This window comes from Pelodiscus sinensis, chromosome 7, assembly GCF_049634645.1.
Source record: "Pelodiscus sinensis isolate JC-2024 chromosome 7, ASM4963464v1, whole genome shotgun sequence".
Taxonomy (NCBI): domain Eukaryota; kingdom Metazoa; phylum Chordata; order Testudines; family Trionychidae; genus Pelodiscus; species Pelodiscus sinensis.
In genome coordinates, this window is record NC_134717.1 from 73,420,396 (window position 1) to 73,443,771 (window position 23,376).

The 23,376-nt window shown below is 46.4% G+C and overlaps 1 protein-coding gene across 2 annotated transcripts in view; it reads left to right on the forward strand.

Moving 5' to 3' along the window:
* Positions 1-23,376, forward strand: part of LOC102453236 (aldehyde oxidase 3) — a 93,781-nt gene that overhangs the window by 24,402 nt on the left and 46,003 nt on the right. For both annotated transcript variants that reach the window (XM_006117936.4, XM_075934288.1), the window contains 7 exons: positions 4,639-4,731; positions 6,182-6,333; positions 7,469-7,562; positions 12,931-13,040; positions 18,105-18,289; positions 20,762-20,924; positions 22,424-22,516. In XM_006117936.4, the coding sequence (XP_006117998.2) occupies positions 4,639-4,731; positions 6,182-6,333; positions 7,469-7,562; positions 12,931-13,040; positions 18,105-18,289; positions 20,762-20,924; positions 22,424-22,516 (890 nt within the window). The remainder of the gene's footprint in view (positions 1-4,638; positions 4,732-6,181; positions 6,334-7,468; positions 7,563-12,930; positions 13,041-18,104; positions 18,290-20,761; positions 20,925-22,423; positions 22,517-23,376) is intronic.

The window sequence follows — 23,376 nt, forward strand, 5'->3', positions numbered from 1 at the left end:
GGATGGTACTTGGTCCTGCTGTGAAGGCAGGGGGCTGGACTCAATGACCCTTCAAGGTCCCTTCCAGCTCTAGGAGATAGGCAATCTCCAGTAATTTAATTTAAGAGCAGCAGCTGTAGCAGAGATCAAGATAGGAAAAGTGATCCAGGGGAAACTTAAGGAGTGCTTAAGATAGAGTATTTTGTGTGTGTACAGATCAGAAGAGAGCATTTCAGAGGTGATACTGGGTTGGAATGTAGGGTCTGAACCCATTCCTTCCAAGGAGAAGCAGTATGAGTGGGTAGAATAAGAGCACATCTCAATAAAGGGCATTTCAGTGTGATACTGAGCTGTTATCTGTGAATTTGTTTACACTGTTAAAGCAAGGGCACTATTTATAGAAGGATGGAGGGCAGTAGGCACCCCCCTCCTGAGTTCGAGGTCTGCTTAAAGCTGCATACCCTGACTCCAGAGGCATTTCTCAAATGCAACAGAGTTTGAGCTGCTTGCTGCTTTGCCTTTGGGGCAGGGAGTTTGTTATAAAAAGAGGGAGGCAGGGGTGATTAAGAATAACAAACGGCTGGGCTTTCCAGTAATTGAAGGATGGTTAGATCATCATGAAAACATTGCTGGGTACTCCACTTAAAAGATAGGGGGAAGCGTAGGAATGAGTGCTGTGATGCAGGGATCTGAATTTGGATGATTATGTTAAATTTACAAATGTTCTTGAAAATGGGTGAACAGGGATTTATCCAAAGCTGACCACAAAGAGCTACAAAGGGATTTCACAAAACTGGGTCATTAGGCAACACAAAGGCAGATGGAATTCAGTGTTGATAAGTGCAGATAAGGCACATGAAAAATATATTCCTAACTATACATACAAAATAGCTGTTACAACGCAAGAAAGACAAAATACCAGATTGCCTCAGCATAAAGTCATCTTGAATTCTGTGTGCAGATCTGGTCACCCCATCTAAAAAAGATATATTGGATTTGGAAAAGGTACAAAAAGGGCAACAGAAATTATTAGAGACAAGGATCAGATTCCATATGAGGAGAGATTAACAAGACTAGACCTTTTCAGCATGGAAAAGAAATGACTAAAGGGCGGGGAAATATGTTAGATGTTTAGAAAATCATGACTGGTGTGGAAAAATAGAATAAGGAAATGCTATTTATTCCTTCACTAACATAACACAAGAAGCTCACCCAATTAGATTTCTAGGCAGCAGATTTAAAATAAACAAAATAAATGATTTTTTCACAATCAAGTTGTGGAACTCTTTGCCAGGAGATGGCGAAAAGGCGCAAACTCTAACAGGGCTCCAATAAGAACAAAATAAGTTCAAGGAGGATAGGTCCATCAGTGGCTGCTAGCCAGAATGGGCAGGGATGGTGGCCTTCGCTTCTGTTTGCCAGAAGCTGGGAATGGGCGACAGGGGATGGATCGTGGTAATTGCCTCTTTTGTTTATTCCATCTTTGAAGCACCTGGCATTGGCCACTGTTGGAAGACAGGGTACTACGATAGAAAGACATTTGGTGTGACCCAGTATGTCCAGTCTGATGTTCTTATATAGAGCTGAAATGTATCTGCCCCCTTGCTGTAACCCACTAGACCCAACTCTCCTTCCAGAGCTGAGATAGATCCCAGGAGTACTGATCTCTCTCAACACAGAGTTAGTAACAAAGTAAGAATATACATTAAAATGTTACAGCTAACCAGTGTCCCTTAAGTTTCAGAGGGGTAGCTGAGTTAGTCTGTAAATGGAAAAACTTTAAAAAACAACTAAAATGCTACTAAATTATCCATTGTTTTTTAAGTTTTTGCAGCATCCCTTAAGGGACTTGACACAAGATGTCTGAATATGTTATGCTAGAGCTGAGTGGGTCTAATATTTCTCTAATTTTCTTTCTTGTACATAGGAATTAGATATAGGGCTCCTGTCAACAAACTGCTAACTTGTAATAGAATCATAGGGTTAGAAGAGACCTCAGGAGGTCAACAAGTCCAACCCCCTTCCCAAAGCAGGACCACCCCCAATGAAATCATCCCAGCCAGACCTTTGTCAAACCAGGACTTATAAACCTCTAGGGATGGAGATTCCACCATCTCCCTAGGGAACCCATCCCAGTGCTTCACCACTGTCCTAGTAAAATAGTTTTTCCTAATATCCAAGCTTGACCTCCCCTACTGCAACTTGAGACCATTGCTCCTTGTTCTGTCATCTGTCACTACTGAGAACAGCCTCTCTCCATCCTCTTTGGAACCTCCCTTCAGGAAGCTGAAGGCTGCTATCAACTCCCCCCTCACTCTTCTCTTCTATAGATTAAATCAACCCAAAGCCCTCAGCCGCTCCTCGTAAATCATTTGCTCCAGCCCCCTAATTATTTTGGTTTCACTGGACTTTCTCCAATGCGTCCACATTCTTTCTGTATTGGGAAGCCCCCCCCCCCCCAATAATAATCCTGATGTGGCCTCACCAGGTCCGAATAAAGGGGAATAATCACTTCTCTAAATCTGCTGGCAATGCTCCTATTAATGCAACCTAATATGCCATTAGCCTTCTTGGCTACAAGGGCACATTGTTGACTCATATCCAGCTTCTCATCCATTGTAATCCCAATGTATTTTATGCTGAACTGCTACTTAGCCAGTAAGTCCCTCATCTGTAACAGTGTTTGGGATTCTTCCATCCGACATGCAGGACTCTGCACTTGTCCTTGTTGAAACTCATCAGATTTCTTTTGGCCCAATCCTCTAATCTGTCTAGGTCACTCTAGTCCCTATGTCTGCCCTCCAACATATCTCCCTCTCCACCTAGCTAAGTGTCATCTTCAAACTTGCTGAGGGTGCAATCCATCCCCTTATCCAGGCCATTAATAAAGATGTTGAACAAAACCAGCCCCGGTACCAGCCCTTGGGAAACTCCATTCGATACCTACTGCCAACTAGACATCGAGCCGTTTGATCACAGCAGCCTTCAACTTCCTGAAGGAAGGTTCCAAAGAGGCTGGAGAGAGGCCGTTCTCAGTAGTGATGGATGGCAGATCGAGGAGCAATGATCTCAAGTTTCAGTGTGGGGGAGGCCTAGGTTGGATATTAGGAAAAGCTATTTCCCTAGGAGAGTGGTGAAGCACTGGAATGGGTTCCCTAGGGAGGTGGTGGAATCTCCATCCCTAGAGGTTTTTAAGTCCAATCTTGACAAAGCCCTGGCTGGGATGGTTTAGTTGGGATTGGTCCTGCTTTGCGTAGGGGTTTGGGCTCAATGACCTCCTGAGATCTCTTGCAGCCCTAGGATTCTAATATTCTATGATCACTACCCGCTGAGCCCAATGATCTGGCCAGCTTTCTGTCCACCTCACAGTCCATTTATCCAGTCCATGTTCCCTTAACTTCCTGGCAAGAATATTGTGGGAGACAATATCAAAAGCCTTGCTAAAATCAAGGTATATCATATCCACTGCCTTCTCCTTGTCCACAGGGCCAGTTACCTTGTCATAGAAGGCAATCAGATTGGTCAGGCCAGAAAAAGTAGAGTTTTCCAGTACTTTGGTAGCCCCTGGATAAAGATTATACGTGGGGGAGGGGGGCAGGGTTGATGGGGTTGGTTCCCCCCTTCCCCATTAGGTGCTTGGCTTGTACTGAGCATGCTGAGTAACACTGCTGAAGCTTCTGTCCTCAGTCCACCCCCTCATGCTTTCACTCTCTTCCCTACCCCCATTCCAGCATCACCAAAATCTGAAATGGCACCCCTGTGTTTTAGTGAAACTAAGTCCCAAAAATGTCAAGATCATTAATTTTCAGATCCCCACCCTGCTCATCAACAACAGACACTTTACTGTATTTTTATTTATTCCTATTGCACCTATAAAGGTAAGCACAGCATTTCACAAACAGCTAAAATGGCAGGTTATTGGGAGCTTGCAAAGTAGTTTAAATATCTGATCCAGTGCCTATCAAAGGCAAAGTCCATTGATTTCTGTGGGCATCAGTCACACCCTAAATGGCAGGGCAGCGCATAGAGGATAAGAGAGGAGGAGGTAAGCATATTACGATAGATGTGGTATGCACAGTTTGTTAGCTCCTTTTAAAAAATATATTGGGTTGGAGGTCAGTGATGGTTGTCGCAAGCATAGGAAATAATGTGGAAATAGAGGTGCTGGTGGGAGAAGGATACACATGAGTTAGGCAGCTGAGTTGATGGAGGACAAGATGGAAGCAGGAAGTAATGGGGGATGAGGGAAAGGGTGGGGACAGGGGTGTAATTCTGTAGGATTCTAAACCTGAGAGAAGAAATCTGACTGTGATATGGAAGAAGACAGGAAATAAGTGCAGGGAACTGAGGAGCTTTGCAGAGCCCTGGGAGATACTTCTGCTTGTAGCATATTGACTAGACCTGAGGGATGCATCATGAACAGCAGAGAATGCAGAGGGGAGCAGAGAAAGGAACATGAAATGGGACAGGCAGCAGAATGGAGACTTTAGGATATCAGGAAAAAGCAACAGGATTTTGCAACTGGTTGGCTATAGGAAGAATACAGGGAGAGGAGTCAACTGTATCATTAAGATCACAAACCCTGGTGACAGGAAGAAAATCTAACACAACTGTTAGCTTCTGCTTTTCTTCAATTTCATTATAATTTTCTGTCTTCAGGACTTGAGATGAAACTTAATGGTGTTCACTATCCGGTTATCATCCATCCCACTAGGATCCCAGATCTGCACGTTGTGAGTAATACAAACCATGGTAAGTCATTGATTTGCCTACAGATCCTCGAGTTATGTGCAGGACAGTCAGCATATGAAGTACTAGGGATGTAATAGTGCAGTTTATTAACCAATTAACCGATAAGCAAAAGCTTATAGGTTAATGCTATAGACTACATGCATTCCCCTCTTCCCCTTGCCAGTACATTTTTTTTGCAGGCTGGCCAGCAGCCCGGCTCAGTCCTGGCTCACACCGAGACTGCAACTTACCCCTGCTGTGGCTCTGCATTTAAAGTGTATTAGGAGCCAAGTGGGCAGGGTTCAGTTCCAGCTCATGCCAGGCCCAGGAGCTTAGCCCATCCCTTGAATAGGGGCTGCTGCTACCCTCCACTGCTGCCTCTGTATCATAGGCAGCAGCAGAGGGCGACAGGCAGCCAGTCCGTGAGGGGAGCTGGTTTTTAAACTGTCTCTCCTCGCAGACCAGCTCCCACCTGGCACCCCACGCTGCTGTGGAGTGACCAGGGCTCCCTGGGAATGGAGCCAGACTGCACTCTGCCTGCCAGCCCCACCCCTGGGACTACAGAATAATCGACTTACTGATAAGAATTCATGAGGTTAATTGACTATTCAATTAACCGATATTTAACATCCCTGTGAATCCCTCCCTCCTCATCGCCCGGGTCACAATGTTCAGTTCAGAGCAGCAAACATGGCCCGTGCAGCTGCTCTGAGCATGTACAGAGGCATGGAAAGCAGGGACCAAAGCTAAAGAACCTGCTGGGCTGCTGGTTAGGAGCTGCACCCCAGTCCCCTGCCCCAGACCCTGCACCCCAGTCCTCTGCCCCAGACCCTGCAGCCCAGTCCCCTGCCCCAGACCCTGCACCCCATAACCTGCCCCAGGTCATAATCCCCTCCTTCACCCAAACTCCTTTCCAGATCCCACACTCCCTCCTGCACCTCAGTCCCTTACCCCAAGCTCCCTTCTGCACTCAACCTCCATCCCAGACCTGCACCTCCTCCATTAATATAATGGAAGTGAGCGATCCTTGACTACTTACCAAGTTCTTGGAGTGACCCCCCATCAAAAATTATTTCCCACCCCTGATGTTGCTTAAAGAAAATTAGCCCGTAGGTTTGTGCGTATGAAATATACCTAATGAAATCTGACAATAGAAGCAATGTTTCCATGGTCAGGTTGAGCAGTTGTGATCATTTAGGTTGTGTCTAGACTACTGAGTTTTGTCGACAAAAGTGGACTTTTGTCGACAAAACTATACCAGCATCTACACTACCGCTGAGTTCTGTCGACATAACGTCAACAGAACTCAGCAGTTTTGTCGATGCTGGCAAACCTCATTTTACGAGGCATAACACCTTCTGTCGACAGAGTTCTGTCGACAGAAGGTGTTATTGCCTGTAGGGTTGCATCTAGACTACAGGGTTCTGTCGACAAAGCAACCTATTTACTATGTAAAATAATTGGGTTTCAGGTCTAGTGATTGGTGCTGCCTGCTGTCTGGCCCAACTCAGAGATATCCTGATGAAAGTAGTCCTGGAGCTTCCAGAGGAGAAGACAAAGATTTTCCATGCTCTCTTGCAACAGCTGAAGACCCTAGCTGGAGAACAGATCAGGAGTTTGGCTGTATGTTTTCAATGATTACAGTAAACAGGCCAGCACAAAAAGTCTATAGCTATGATCTTCATGTACAAATCTGTTTTGAGGAGAGCTGGTTGGCTATGGGGTTTGAACGACATCTCCGAGCCTCCCCAAAGGTAACCAGTTCAAACACTAGCAATGACTGAAAGGCGTTCTCATCTGACAGCCTAAGTAAAATGAATTGGGGGTTTCTGTGATTACCAGTGGGCAGGTTTCCACATTGCTGAAATTGGCACTCTTATTATCAAAGAAGCCAAGGACTGAATACAGTATCAGGCTATCTACGTTCCTCCAGAATGGGGGAGAAGTACATGGCCATGCATGGCACCTCTGACCATAGGAGCTCCAGGGCTGGGACACCCACAGAAATAAATTAGCAGGTTCTTAGCACCCACCAGCAGCCAGCTCCTCTGTCACCCAGCACCTCCTGCCTGCCAGTGGCCTGGGCGATCAGCTCCCTACTCTTCCCTCCCAGCAGCTCCTGCCTGTTCCACAGTATGCAAGAGGCTCGCAGGGGAGGGGCAGAGCAGGCAAGGGACACTCTTGGGAAGAGGTAGGGCAGAGAGGTGGGGCCTTGGGAGAAGGGGAGGAGAGGCAAGAGGGCGAGAGTGGAATGTGGGTTGAGTATTCCCAAGGAAACTGTCAACCTGAATCAGCTACAACTAAAATGCACAAATAACAGCTGACTTTACCAGATAAGCAGTGATGTACTTGCTCACTTACTGTGTGGAAACTCAGTACCACAGCAGCCTTTGCTTCTCCTCACTCTGAACCACTCTGCATCATTGCCCCACCCTTCCATCTTTCTTTAAACCTCAGTTGCTCCAGGTCTTTTGTACCCACCTTCCAATCGGGAGGAGTGGCATTTTCTCTCTTCGGGATCAGTCACCTACCCAGGGTGTCTTTCACCAGGGTTATAGGTCAAGATCCTCCATGAGCTGTAAATTCAGATGAGAGGGAAATGATCATTTGGAGAAGTTTGAACATGAAACTTCAATTAAGTTTGAACAATAAATTACCTTAAATTCATAATATTCCTAAAAACAAGATAATGGTTTTAGATCAATATTGCTAGACACGGAAAAGACAGCAATTAAACTCACCTCTTTGTTTGTTACAGTCTTTAGGGGGACATATTGTAAGTAGAGGTTCGACTTGGGACCTGAACCCCGTCCTAGCCGTTGGCAACTCTATCCTCAATCTGGCATCAAAAGGTAAGATTCAGCATCTCTCTATTACGTCTCTGGGCCAGACCTGCGAGCCTCACTGCAGAATGCAAGTGGCAGTACAAGTGACGGGTACCTTCACTTGTTTCTCCATAGGACAAAACTATTCTGGTGCTTTCCTGTGGCTGCAACTGGCCAGGCCCGCCAATGGTGGGGCAGGGAGACAAAGGGGACAATTGTCCTGGGGTCCAGTGATACAAAAGAGCCAAGAGCTCCTGGCTGCCACTATTGCTACTGTAGCAACAGCAATGACCAGAGTCCTGGACTCTTTCAATCACTTCCCCAATCCCGCCCCTTCCTTCTGGAGGTGCAGAGCTGGCCCTGGTGAGGATGTCAACCCTACTGCAATTGACAAAAAGTGTTAGCCAATCCAGGGTGCTCTGTTCCTTTGCTGCAAGGGGCAGAAGGAAACAAAGCTGGCAGTGCCGTGCAGTGGAGGGGCAAATAGAGAAAGATGTCCATGTGGCATCACGTGTTCCCATTGCTGCCAGCAGCTCCTCTGCAAAGGCCAAAATGGCCACATTTATCCTATAGTTTCTTATACGCTCTCATTGGTTGCTTTTACTGTTAGTGCCTCTCCCAGCTCAGGCCCGCCCACAAGGGAGGGGGTAAGGGATAGTACTACTACTGATGCTCCTGGGATTGTACAGGGAAAAGGATCAGCACCTCTGAAAATCAAATCCAAAGTGTTTCATTCTAGCAACTAAAATCAATGGTAACTTTGCAAATTGGGACATTAATGAGCAGCAGCCTGAACCAAAGATGTTCCAGGATAATTCTTTTGCTTTTTATGAAGTCAGATAATTTCAGCCTTTAATGATTACTGTGTGAGAGCTGTTTAATGTCCTCTAGGTTGGCATTTAAAGCTTTTGAATAAAAAGAGACTAGAGATCTGTCGAAGCAGACTAGAGATCTGATTTCTTTGTTTAGGCGGCTAACAACTGATTGCTTTATTGATTAGTAAAGCAAAGTGAGCCAAACGTGGTCCCAGCAAAGTCGGGCCCGGTAAAGCTGCTTAATACAATCAATTTTAGTCTTTTTATACCCTTAACCAAACAGTCTGACGTTAGGGCATTTAATTACAGAAATAATTAATTAAACCAGGAAAAACAAAGCCTTATTAACAAGATGGCGGTACCTCTCCTTTTTGAACCAGCCCAATTAACACATTCCAATAGCACATCTGTCTTGGCCTGGCGCATGGGGTGATAGAAAGTTCACTGTGGCCTATGTGCAAAGACAAAAAGCTGAAATGGTTTTTGTTATACAAGATGGCTTCTAGCTAAACATAAAATAGCTTTTACAGATCTATCTAATGAGCTTACTAATTCCTCTATTATTGGCACTAAAATCAGCAGAATTCAACATCATGCACACAGCAGAGTGGTACAGGTTGAACCTCTCTGGTCCAGGATTCTCTGGTCCAGCAACATCCATGATCTGGCAGGCCCAGAGACTCCCTGGACCAGAAGGTTTCTCAGCCAAGGAGCCCCAGCCAGCAGCCCACAGGACCAGTGGCCTGGGGACAAAGAGCCCGGCCACGGGGCTGGCAGCCAGAACAGTGTTGGTGGCCAGGAGCCCAGAGCACCTCCAGCCAGCGCCCCAGTGGCCCAGAGTGAAGCCCCGCCAGGCAGCCAACAACCCTGCAAGCCTGAGCAGTGTCCCTCCAGCAGACTACGGGCAGCAGAGCCCAGCAGGCGGGCCTGGGGCAGTGCGCTGGCTGGGGCTGGTGACCAAGAGGGGAGTCCCAGGAGAAGCCTGGAGGCTTGACCTCCCTTGGTTCAGCAAACATCCTTGTTCAGGACTGCTCATGTCCCCAGGGTGCCATCTGTATTAGCATTTATTATCTGTATAGCAAATGCATGGGATTTAATAGGGTCAAAGGGAAGGGTCCCTACCATGGAGAGTTTACAATCTAAAACCAGATTCTGAAACGTGTGAACTATATTCCCTTGACTTCAATAGGACTGGAGAACTTTAGTTTAGACTGGGGCGAGCAGTCTATGCATGTAGCACACACATTGCATGCCTCAGAAAATAATAGCAGGCCCTGGTCTGAACAAATCTGAAGGGTGCCATTTTGTTCTGCATACCAATGTTCTGACAGAGTAACCTCGCATGCACTGCCTAGAGGGCTCCATAGTGTGCAACAAGAAGCATGCACATGTAGAGTTGAATACACAAGGCATGTGCTACAGAGAGGAAGCAAGGTAAGCTGAGGTCAGACAGCAGTAGCCACGGGCAAGTAAGTTCCATTAAACTTACAGGAGAAAATAGTAATTTGTTAAACAAAGACCTTAGATAATTACACACCTAATTAATTTATTTGAAATATTACTGTTTTAAAACAATACGTCTATTTAAGATGTTTAAAAACAAGCTGTCCCCCTACTGTTTTCACTTCATTAGTACACCTAAAACTTTTCCACTTTTAAGTGTATCCTTGAAAATTGCCTTTTTATAATATGCTTTACTTGCTCTTGTTCTCCTGTTCTGTACCATAGTCTCTCTCACCAGCCACTCCTTGCCAAAAAAAAATCTTTGTAAAAGCCTGTAACATAAAGCTTCCATACAGGTTGTTTTAAAATGTTCAATTTGGAATAAAAAAAGTCTTGTTAATAGCAAAACAAAAGCGCAGGGAAGTAAAAAGAATATCAAATTCACTTGGCAGTTGTTCACAGTGATCATTGTTGCTTACCTTTTCCTAACCAGTGCTATACTACAGCTTAGACCAAGACAGAGCAAACTTCCACAGCAAATGTAGATGAAATACACAAGGCATGAAAATGCCCAGTTCAGTCCTCTGTCATGGACCAGAGCTAGCAAATGTATTTGGTTTATTAACAGCTGTGTCATGTTTTTGAAAGTAAATGTTATCATCTGTTGCACACCTTGCTAAACATGTCACTGCATGCCACTGACTTTCGAGATGGTGAAATCGTTATGAAGGAATTGTTACTGATTTGAACCTTTTTTCTGTTTATGAATCTGTATTTGAATAGGATCAATGTCATTTCTACACACTTAAATGCTAGAGCAGGCCCATAAACAGCGGGGAGGTGCACACTCCCCCTCCCCCTGGTCCCTGACGTAAGCGTGCTCCACTGGCCAGTGGAAGGCAGGAGAGGCGCGTCGCTCAAGACTCCCTCTCCTATGCACTGGCTGGCTGGGGGAAGGCTGGGGCTGATTCCCCCCTGCCTTAGGTGCTAGGCCGGGCTGGGCGCGGGTGCAGCGTGGGCGGGGGGCAGGGCCCCAGGGGCTCCAGTGGGTGGGGTCCCAGCCCAGCCCGGTCGTTCTCCACACAGTACATGGTGCACTACACGTGTCTCCGCAGGAGGAGGCAATGGCAGCTGCTGCGCCCGTCCAGCCCCTCCTTGGGGGGCTCCCCGGGATCCCTGGCTCCCTCGCAGGAGGCTCAGGAGGTGGTGGCAGTTCCTCACTGTGCTCCCAGGTCCCCGGGTGGAAGTGGCCCCAGCTCCTCGCTCTGCTGCCGGGCTCTGGTTCCCGTGGCCTGGCTGCCTCCTGCCCTGGCTCCCAGGGCCCGCCAGTGGGCAGTGGCGCCATGGTGGGGGGCAGCCACAGGGCACTCAGCGAGCTCTGCTGCTCCCCCATCCCCACCGCTTCCCATCCAGCCACCTCTGGCCCCGCTTCTGCTTCTGGGTCCTGGGCCCCACCACTCCACAACCCAGCAAGGAACCACCACCGCTGCCACCTGCCGGACCCCGCACCTATCCCGCTGCCCCTGCGGCCATCGCAGAGTCCTCAGACTGGGGCAGACAGCTGGGCTCCAAACGCCCTGCCCGGCCCTGCCCTGCCTCAGCACAGCCCCCCAGGAGCCGCGCCAGCCTCCCGTCCCCCTTACCCTTCTTCCCAGCCTGGGCTCAGTCACACCCCTTCCTGCCTGCACACCGCGCTGCCCACCCTCACTCAACTCCAACCTTCACGTACACTAACCTCATCCTCCTTAACCTGCCCCGTCTCACACTCCCCGTTCTGTGCCTGCCCCTCTCTCACACACACACTCCCGCCCTCCCGCATCCTACCACTGCTCGTCTCTCTCCCGCCTCTGCCTTTCCTGCAATTAACTTGGCACCAGACTGCGAGTGTGAATAACTGGGGGAGGTAAATGTATTCAAGATAATTTTGGGATGTCAGGTCACTCCACTTTCCCTTAATCCTTCCCCAGCCACACCCACCCCTATCTACTCACCCACCTTTCCCTTCTGCCCCTCACATAGACACCCCCTTCTCTCACACTCATATTTACTTACCCCTTTATTCTGCCACACTCAAACATACACAAACTGCTGCCTCCATCTTAACCCGGACCCTCTCCCACACATTCATTTACTCACCCTTTAACACTGCCTCTCTCACATACCTAATCTCCTCTTAACTCTGCTCCCCAGATACACAGACTCCCTAACACTGCCCCTCTTATTCACTCACACACATAACCAGCCAGCTTCCCCGGATGCCCGCCACATACTAAAAGTGTATCAGGAGCAGGCTACAGGCTGGGGCTGGGGCTGGCTGCTGGGGTGGGGTGATCAGCCCCAGCCTTCCCCTGGACAGCCAGAGCATGGGGGAAGGAGGCTTTCAGACAGTGTGCTACTCCTCCTTTCCCCTGGCCGGTCGGAGAAGCCTGACTTAGGGGACCGTTGAGGGGTGCATTCATACCCTTGGGGTACGTCTAAACTACATGGCTCCGTCGACGGAGCCATGTAGATTTGTTTGTTTGGCAAAGTCAAATGAAGCCGCGATTTAAATGATCACGGCTTTATTTAAATTTACATGGCTGCCGCCTGAGCCAACAAACAGCTGATCAGCTGTTTGTCGGCTCAGCGCGCTAGTCTGGACGCGCGGGTGTCAACATCAAAGCCCTTTCTCGGCAGCCACGGTAAACCTCATCCCACGAGGAATAACGGGGCTGCCGACAAAGGGCTTTGATGTCGGTAGGGGAGCATCCAGACTAGCGCGCTGAGCGGACAAACAGCTGATCAGCTGTTTGTCGGCTCAGCGCGGCAGCCATGTAAATTTAAATGAAGCCACGATCATTTAAATCGCGGCTTCATTTGACTTTGCCTATGTGTCTAATCTACATGCCTCTGACGACAGAGGCATGTAGTATAGACACAGCCATACAGTCCACATTTACAAAAGACACAGAGAGAGAGAGAGAGAGAGAGAGAGAGAGAGAGAGAGAGAGAGAGAGAGAAATTCCTGTGTACAGGCCGGTAGAGTAGAAATGTCAGATGTATTTTCTTTCACAGATTAGATGAGCTTTGCATCTGGAAAGTGCAGACTGTCTGTACTCACACCACAGTCTCTAACCAACTACACTTCTTTCCAACAGACGGAACACGAAAGATTCCTTTAAATGATCAGTTTCTGGTGAGATATGAAAATGCAGGTCTTAAGCCAAAAGAGGTCATTGTGTCAGTTCTCATCCCATACTCAAAGAAGGTAAGCCCTCTGGGGGCCTTTCTGGGCTGTTTTTACCAAGGTGTGCTCTCCATAACGTTACATGGCCTTAGAGCAAAAGAGAAATCTTGTTAATATGCAGTGCAAATCTTCAGCACCAATGTCACCTGTGGACCGATCCTGCAAATGTTTGGCACGATTAATCTTATGAGCAGTGCCGCTGACTTCAGAGGGGTTACCAGAGCTGGCCTTCTGGGAAACGACACCTAGCCGAATTGGTATTTTGTCCTCTATTGCTCCTACCCCGTGTGGGTGTCTCTCCATTGCCCCTGTCCCCCTTGGGCTCTCCAGTCACCCCACCCTTCTTTCATCCCTAACACATGCACACACACCCCTGCTCCCATGTGAGGAAACTGATCTGGTTGTACAGAACAGTGGGCATTGCTGCTCGCTCCCTCCCTCTGCCTGAGCCTGAATGCTGCTCTTCTATGCACCCCTAGAAGGCTACATGGGGGGGGGGGAGCAAGGAGCAGCAGGACTCCCCCATCTGGATTGTGTTAGGGGAGAGCAAGAGAGCTGCAGAAATAACCACACCCCGGTGCAATATAGTCATTCCAACCTATGCAGACAGCGTTATGTTGATGGAAGATCTTCACTAAAAAGATTCTGCAGCGCTGAACAGGAAAAGGGTCCTTAAAAGTTGGGGAGAGGGACTGGTGCCCAAACCATGGCCCTGTCCCCCATGCCACCTCTTCCTCTGAGCCCTTGCACCACCCCTTCCTCCAAGGCGCCTCTCGCGCCTCTCATCCCTCTGCTCCTTGTCTCTTGCTCGTACAGCCACTAAAAGTGGGAGAGCCATAGCTTGGGACACCCCTGGCACTGACCACAAAGACAAGCCCTAAGTCTCTGCTTTCTAGGTGTAGTGTTACGGCCTCCCAGATACATTAACTTGCATTTTGCCAAGCTAAAACTCATCTGTCTGCATTTCTAGTCACTGAGTCCCTATGTTATCTCTCTTATACTATGTATGCAGGCATCCATCCTTGGTACTGTAGCAATCTCGGATGCCCTATTAAACCAGTGATGAAGCAGTATTGCTACCACATCCCACCAAATGAAAGGCCGGATTCTGCCTCCCTCAGACTTGGTGATTAGCAGCTTACTCTCTGTAGGTCTTTTGATTTCTATGGGACTGCCCTCACAGTAAAGTAAATCACTATGCCCTAGTCTACACAACCGCGAGCCATTGAGCTAAGTTACACAACTTCAGCAACACAAATAACGTAGCTGAAGTTGTTGTACTGCTTACCATGGCAGGGCAGTCAGTGGTTGATTTATCACATCTATATTAGATGCGATAAATGGACTCCCACTTGATCAATAGCTGCCCATCCATCTGGCAGGCAGTGAAGGGTGGCAGATTTGACCCTAACGAGGTAAGGGAAGGAAAATTGTAATATTAGCGATTGTGGTGTTATCAGATGGCCCTCTAGTGGATATGGTGGAACTGCAGAGGAAATAGTAAAACCCCATTAAAAGTGAGCAGACAAGGAAATGGCCAAGGATTCAAGCAGACAAGGAAATGGCCAAGGGAGTCTCTGCCTGTGCTGACCCTGCAGGACCTGCCCAAGCTGAAAAGAGAAATCCAGGAGACCCTCAGCTGGTGGTGTGTTCAGTGATTAGATTTCACCAACCCAATAACAAATACGAACTCCTGGATCACTAAGAGTCTCCTCGTGGTGTCACAGAGGCTATGTCTACACAGCAGTGTTATTTCAGAATAACTGACATTATTCCAAAATAATAAAGAGCGTGTCTACACTGCAAGCCATGATTTCAATCTGGAGGACTTCTTACTCCAACTCCTGTAACCCTCATTTCAGGAGGAGTGAGGGAAGTCAAAGGAAGAGTGTTCTTCCTTCAACTTCCTTCTATGTAGACAGTGCCAAAAGTCGAGTTAAGCTATTTCAACTTAAGCTACACAATTGACATAGTTGAAGTTGCATAGCTTAACTCTACTTTAGCCCTGCAGTGCAGACATATTCAGATAGTCCCCTGAGGCTCCCCAGACAAACTGAACTCATTTTTTGAGGAGTACAGGATCTTTCAAAAAAGGTTTTTTTTTTTTCTAAAGAACCGCCTCTAGAGAGCGGCATCACTTTCGAAATACCCTTTTTCGAAAGAATGCTGTTGCACGATTATGCAAATGAAGTATGGGATATTTAAATCCCCACTTCATTTGCACTTTCGATCTGCCTAATTTACATCCCTCTTTTGAAAGAGGGAAGTAGTTCAGAAATAGCCAAAGGGAGCATATCAGCACTAATGAATATATTGTAAGTGTGGAGTTAAAGGCTGGCTGTCCATGGCAGATTTCTTGTTTAAAAAAAAAAGGCAAAAATTCAGTATCTGCACTCTATAGTGAATCTGTTAGAACAGCAGCGCTTCTGTTCAGAAATTCAGAATTTTAGCTCTGATTATGATTGGACAATAATGAACTGGAGGAGAATTTGGACAGGGAATATAAATCCGGCCCCTCTAAAGAGGGGAAGTTAAGAAAAAAAAAGCAAACCTGCAGTGTCTTCCTGGAAGTTACACCATAGCGTGGTAGTGTATGCACTCCCCAACCCTAAAAGTGGGTAGTGGTCATGGGGAAACCTCGACCAGGTCTTCTCGCCAGTCTTATACCCCACAACTCTGGGGCCTAAGCAACAAAGCCACAGCGATAGCCCCAGCACCCCGGGGCAGCATGGCTTAACCATCAGAGTCAACGAGGGTGGCCAGCACGGCCTAGCAGCCAGAGTCAACCAGGTGGCTCTCCTGTGACAGGCAGTAGGACCTAAATGTCAGCATCCAGAGTGGGGGGAGGCAGGGCCAACTTATCCATGAGGCACAGGAGGCACAGTGCCGAGGGCCCACGATACTTTTAGGGGCCCACGGAAATGTTTTAATTTCTTTTAAAATCAGAAAACAAAATTGAACTTTTAGGGTCGAAGAAAATGTGTTAATTTTTTTCTCACATCAGAAAAAAATGAAACTTTTAGGGCCCACGAAAATCTATTACATTTTGCCTCAAACAGAAAAAAAATGTTGAAGTATTTAAAGTTATTTCAAAAATAATTTTTAATATTTTTTTTTTATGGGGGAAGGGGCCCACGAAGGCAAAAGTGCCTAGGGCCCACGAAAGTCATAATGCAGCCCTGGGGGGAGGAATGCCAACCAGGGGGTCGGGCAGCCCAGGTAGAGGGATGTGGGCCCTTTGAACTCCACCAGGCCCTGACCCAGGACCCTATCAATGGCAGAGCAGTCCACAACTGATTCACACCGAGCTTACCTGATGGAGAGATACCACTCGTCTGCCCTCTCTGGGTCTCTTCCTATAGATGTCTTTGGTGAAGCAGCCCCTGAGGCATTGGGCTCCCTGGAGTCTGTTCCCAAGGTTCCTTTGGTCATAGGGGTCCAAACTAATCTCAGGGACCTCCAGGTTCTTCAGTCAAGGGTTGTAGTCACTTCTATGCAGGCGCTCCCAACACAGGTCCTTCCTCTCTGGCATCCCACCCAAAATGATCTGGGCTTCCTTCTTTTATACTGCTATGGCACCTGGGAGGCAGGATTTCTACTGTCCATAATGTATGTTTAACCTGTCTTGGCTAGTGCGGGAGAGGCACTCCCCATCATACATGGAAATCACAGAAACACAGAGAGAGCCATTCTCACATAACGGAGACACTGGAGCTTACCATTGCTAGCTGACTGAAATGATCACTCACACCTGGCAGCTAAATCAAATAATAACACTGATAGCATGGTGAACTTCATTGGCCTCCCCACAGAAAACAACTTTGTGGCCATGAACCGCAGACCTGATTTGCCCACATTTTCTCACGGGTGGATAGGATCCTACTTCTCGAACAGTTATTGAAAACAATTGACCATTCACCAGATATGGTGCTACTTAGTGTGAACACAGTATCAGATTATTTGCAAGAAAGCAAAGAAAGTGAGGGTGCGTTTGTATGTGGGTGGAGGCACAGATGCTGTTTTTGTAGCTCATATCCTCATTCTTGTTTATACCCATTTTCTGTTGTTTTTTGAGGGGGAAGCAGGGGGGGGGGGCGTGGTTCTGGCAACTTGAGGTGAATTTTTCCCAGGTGATAAGTGTGGGCATGAAATATTCTGAGAACATATTCCAACTGTAAAAGGGCTCATTTCTGACCATGTAATCCTGAGACTCACATTTCATGTGAGCACCAGAGACTGAGAGCTGGATCTGAGTGCCATGAAACACTGAAAGTGATGTACTTAAATCTTGGATCTGGATATTGAACAGCTTAAAGTTCTGGGATTGTTCAGATCTTAAGGCTTGGCCAGGGCCCATTTCTGACTCTGGAAGGGGCACATTTAAAACCTATACTTCACGAGGAGTTTCTGCAACCTAGTGGGGTTCCACAGAGAATATCAGTTGTTTCAGTCCCCAAGCTTTTGCTCATCAGCTCCATGGTTTTAAGTCTGCTGGGCTCCTGTTAAATCCCCAGTATGGGGACCAGACAAGAAGGCAGCCTCAGGCTGCGTATGGTAGAAGCTACTATTTTATTTTAGAGTAAGTAGAATTGGCTTCCAAACAAATTAGAATTGAGCTTCTGAATAATTAAGAATTGACTGTGACCAGCAGCTTCTTCTTTTATCTCTAGCAGTGTGGCACAAAATATAGAAATCTTGTTAAAATAAGTTGGCAAAATCAGGTCCTTTGGCACAGCACTGCCTCCTGGCTTTGTGCTGAAAGCAAATATTGGAAGTGACTTGCGCCAATACTGATCGTCCAGCATTTCAGGTGGGTGTTTCTGACAATATATTGAACCATTGTGGACATCTTTAGTTTTTCAGGACAACCTGTCAACAGGCTTATTGCAAGCATATCCTCTGAGACATGTCAGACCATCACTAGTTAGCATTTGGAAGAAATGCAGAAACTTTACTAAATCATTGTATAATTTGATTTGAGCAAAACGATTTTTTTCTTTCTTTGGGTCACTTGTGATTCATTAAAACTCAAAATAGAGTCAATTTCTGTCAATGATAGAATTCCTCTTCCCTTCTTTTGATCAGGATGACTTTGTATCAGCATTCCGACAGGCTGAGCGCCGGAAAAATGCTTTATCAATTGTGAATTCTGGAATGAGAGTCCTTTTCAAACCAAACACCGACATCATTATGGACCTGAATATTTTATATGGAGGCATTGGCTCTGGCACAGTCAGTGCAAGGAAATCCTGCCAGAGGCTCATAGGGAGGTACTGTATGATTTAGTACATCTCCAACAGCAAACATAGTGGTCTTTATGAACCCTTGGATCGGCCACATTCTGCTAATGGTGTCAGCCAATGGTCAGGGCAGTGTGTGTGTGTGTGTTTCCGAGAAAAGGTTTAACGTCCATGTCTTTACTGCTAGGACCAGGGTCCCGTCGCAGAGGGTGGCCAGCAGGCCAACAGATGCTACTTTATAGGAAGAGCTTATTACACCTCAGATTTTAGCTGCTAGGATGCAAAAATCCCTTTGCAGCAGGCAGCCTGGGAAAGACTGAGAGGTGCCCCAATGGACCTGTTACCTGGGAGTGACACAAATCCAAACGCCCAAGCTCTTCCTATACCTGTCCCTTATGACCGGCTGAAGTTCTTTTAAATTGTGCTTGGTTCTGTTACAGCAACTGAAGGAGTCAGGTTAAAAACTTAAACAGTTACAGGTTTATTAAAAAGACTTATAAAAGCATATGGTTACAATGGCTATTGCTCTCTTTCTTAACTGTTAGCAAATACAGATTTTAAAAATAGTTACAAAGAAAATAAAGATAGAAAATAGAAATAATGGTACCAAGTGACAGCTTAATCTTTAAAGAGCTCTAAGTCTATGTGTACACTTAAGACAAAGGACCACATCCAGGTACAATTTTTACCCCTTTCTGTGCCTCTCGACTCCAGCGTGTCAGGCCAGGGCCGGTCTCTCAATTCCTAGGAAAGACGAATACGAGGTGGGCGTCCCCTTGGAAACTCGGGAGGTCAAACACCTAACCCGACCAGCAGATAGATGGTAGATTGACACTCAGAGTAAATGTGCTGCTGGACCCATCTTTATACCCCTGGGGGCCCGTATCCTCTTTCTTATCTAAGATGCTGAATTGTACTGGTCCGTTTTGTGGCGCCAGTTCTTACAAGCAAGTTTCAACTTAATTTACACTTGCAAGAGAGAGAACTAAATTGTGAGTACTAGACATTTTTTTACTGGGCGAGAGATTCCTCCCCCCGCGGACGGCTGTGTGTTCGTATCAATATGGGTTAAGTCAAGGGCACTCCTTGGCAGCCTCTTGGTCAGCAATTGGCATATCTCTGTTTACAGCCATTCACGGTCACAGCAGCCTGCATATCCGGGCCTTCTGCTCTGTGTGCCCTGTATGCTCCAGGAAAGCAAAAATGGATGTTACAAGGGGGGTTCCTGTCTGGCTACAGATGGGTACTCAAATGTAAAGATCACAGCAGTTGCACACCTCACCCACAATAGCCACTGTCCTGAAAGTGGGCAGCAATGACAATGGACTGGGAATAACCAAGATGTTTTGTCCTAATACCGCTTACTCCCCAACAGCCTCTTCTGGAGATCCTGCTGTCAAGCTCCAACTCAAAGATAAAGTTCCCTTCTCCTGGTGGAATGCCCCTTGCCAAGGGCAAAGGTGTTTGCCACCACTGTAGCCTCTGCTGGAACATGAGTGTAATGAACATGTAGCTGTGTGAGGAGTGGTGAATCTAACCCAACCAGTTTTAAATGACAATAAGTGACCTTATTAAAAACTGGAGGACCTCATGTTTTCTGTGCAAGTAGGATAGGGTGTGTCATAATACATATAGTGAGCACAAGTATGGATGATGTTGCAGAGCAGCACAATGGAGAAAAGGTTAAGTAATTGGCACTGCTAATTAGAGTAGGATGAAACATTAGAATAAAATAATTCTGCCAATTTCTAACTTGTTTGTCATTCAGATGGACTTTTCAGCTCCTTTTTAAAAAAATCACCATATTTCATTTCTAGACAATTATAATGTTTTAAAATGGCGTTTCAAATTTGAAAGTGAAATGACAGTAAACTTGACTGGTTGCAATTGACAGTGCAGAAAAAATACAAACCAATAAATGAAAAACATGATCAAAATAAATTTACATTGACATTTTTTTAAAAAAATGGAACATCTTGAGGAAATTTGAATGTTTTCCTGAACATTTCCATTTTTTTAAAAGAGTATAAGTTTCATGGAGGGAAAAATAGAATGCAAAATTCCAACCAGTTCTACTCCTAATATACTGATATAAATAGTTACCAATTTGTTGAAAGTAAATAGCCCATGTTTATACTGCAATAAAATACCCATGGCTGGCCCATGTCAGTTGACTTAGGCTCACAAGGTTCAAGAAGGCTGCAGAGTTATAAGACTTGGTGATGAAGAGGGTCCAAACCAAGTCTGAATATCTACACTGTAGTCTTATAGCCTTCCTGGTCTGAACCCCAGGAGCCTGCGACCACTGAGAAAAGCTAACCATGCGTGTTTTACTGCAGTGTAGACTTATCCTCAATGTTCACCTTTTCAGGCTTGATTGTTGATTCAAAATGACTGCAAGATCAGGCCCAGGTGAATTAAACCTTTATTACCTGATATTTTGGCTTTAGCTGCAATTTAGTATTGTAAGTATATGTGTGTGCATGTCTGTTTCTCCCCCAGGCAATGGAATGAGCAGATGTTGGATGAAGCTTGCAAACTGGTGCTTGAAGAAATTTCTCTCTCCCCCTCTGCTCCAGGTGGGAAGGTGAAATACAGAAGAACTCTGCTTGTTAGTTTCCTTTTCAAGTTCTACCTGGAAGTGTTACATGGGTTAAATAAAATGGTAAGTGGTTTTGCACTGCATTTGGTGAGCTGACTTCTTTTCCTGGAAAGGCTATCCCCAATGTTTATTGCCTGGTGCTTAGCTCTCATGGCGATGGCTGCAGGCTAACTGGATGGCAGGACTGATACATACTTTATTGAATGCAGAGTGAACCCTGGCTCAACTCCTGCCCCAAGTCAGGTTATTATACTATGCTAAGGAGCCCTGCTAGGCTAAACTATCTGTTCAGGGTCACAATTCAACATGTTCTCAGTGAAGTACCAGTCCTTGCATTGCCTGATGATGGAATTCCTTTAGTGGTAATAAAATGTTAGGGCAGAGATAGCTTGTTTCCATTTATAAATAATGTTGCTTCTTTGAGAGAAGCAGGTGGATGTGTTAAATACGGGATAGCCTGAGGAGAACATGTAACATGGAGAAATGGTCTGAAAATGCCAACAAGGGACCCTTGCATGGCTACATCAGGCTGTCCAGGAAGAGACCCAGAACCCTGATGCAATAGGGTACAATGATGTAGTCCCTGGCTGTCAAACTGCAAGAGTGCAAAACTTAAGGGTGCACAGAAGCAGGCTCAATGATGGAGCTGCGGGGGGGGGAGGGGGGGGGAGACAGAGGGCAGCTGGGGCTCTGACCACTGCCGCTACTACGGTACTGTGGCGGCAGCAGCACAGGGAGCTCTGAACCCTTTAAATCAACACCAAGGTGCTACAGATGGCTCTTAGGGCTATCTGGGGAGGTGGAGGTGCAGCACCGCATGCTCCAGGCTGCACGGGAGGGGGGCACTGCATTTTGGGCAGAACTTAGGGCCGCCTGAGTCCTCCCCACCCCTTCTGGGAGTGTGAAGCCAGGCCCCTCACATTGGCTAGGGCCTAGCATGGCTATCAGCTCCCTTGATTAGAAGCTAACCACAATGAATCCATAAAATTGAATCCCAGCCTGAAATATACCCAGAACGCATTGTCAGTACATGATCCCTTGTGCCCGTTGTGTCTTGTGATACTATCCCAAATACCATGGGAAAACCCAGGTGAGATGGTCAGTGTTAGACTCCTTGCTTGCAAGTTACTTGCTTTCAAATTTGACACTGTTACTCCTTTTAACAGCAGCCCCCTCCACCCTGTCCTGGCAACGAAGTACCCTCCAAGTGCGGTGATTTTTGGTGGGATGGGGCGGGTTTTTGATCTCAGGTGATAAGCTCACATTAAATGTTGTCTATAGTTTTATGTCCTGTGTAAACTCTCCACCACTTGAAAAGATTCCTGCTATGGCAAAGAAGTCTGAAGCAGAAGGAAATGTTTGTGACTCTCATTTGCATATCACTACCCAGAATTCTGTTCCATTTCACAACTATTTCACAATAGTGCAGCTATTTGAACTGTGAGAGCAAACAGGAAATCTCTGCTTCTTTAACAGTTATGTTTTTCAAAATCTATAAATGGAAAATTTAGCTTTAAAAGCAATAATATGACATAAGTCTTGTTAAATTGCCTTCCTTTCAGTACCCAGCTAAGTATCCTGACTTATCAAAGAAGAACATGAGTGCCCTCGGAACATTCCACTTTGAAGCACCCCAGGGTATGCAAACATATCAGGTCAGTGAGGTTGCTTTCAAATCAAACTAAACCAGATGTAAATTGTGAGTACCCACTTGGGCTATGTCTAGACTGCAAGCCTCTTTCGAAAGACAGCGTCTAGACTGCACGCGGAACTTTCGAAAAAGCGGCTTGCTTTTTCGAAAGAAAGCACCCAGTGAGTCTGGATGCTCTCTTTCGAAGAAGCCCTATTTACATTCAAGAACGCCTTCTTTCGAAAGAGGAACTTTCGAAAGAAGGAGTTCTTCCTCGTGCAATGAGGTTTACCGCCGTCGAAAGAAAAGCCGCGTTCTTTCGATTTAATTTCGAAAGAACGCGGCTTCAGTCTAGACGCAGGTGAAGTTTTTTCGAAAAAACCCCTGAGTCTGGACAAGCCTTGCTGTCCTTAATGAACATTACACCTTCTGGTTTTTCATCCTAACTATCCACTAACTGCATTGTCTCTTTGTACTTATGTCACCCTGGCTGTGTCTAGACTGGCCATTTTTTCCAGAAAATCAGCCGCTTTTCCGGAAAAACTTGCCAGCTGTCTACACTGGCCGCTTGAATTTCCGCAAAAGCACTGACTTCCTACTGTAAGAAATCAGTGCTTCTTGCGGAAATACTATGCTGCTCCTGTTCGGGCAAAAGTCCCTTTTGCGCAAAGCTTTTGCGCAAAAGGGCCAGTGTAGACAGCTCAGATTTGTTTTCTGGAAAAAAGCCCCTATCGCAAAAATGGCGATCGGGGCTTTTTTTGCAGAAAAGCGTGTCTAGATTGGCACAGACGCTTTTTTGCAAAAAGTGCTTTTGCGGAAAAGCATCCGTGCCAATCTAGACGCTCTTTTCCGCAAATGCTTTTAACGGAAAACTTTTCCGTTAAA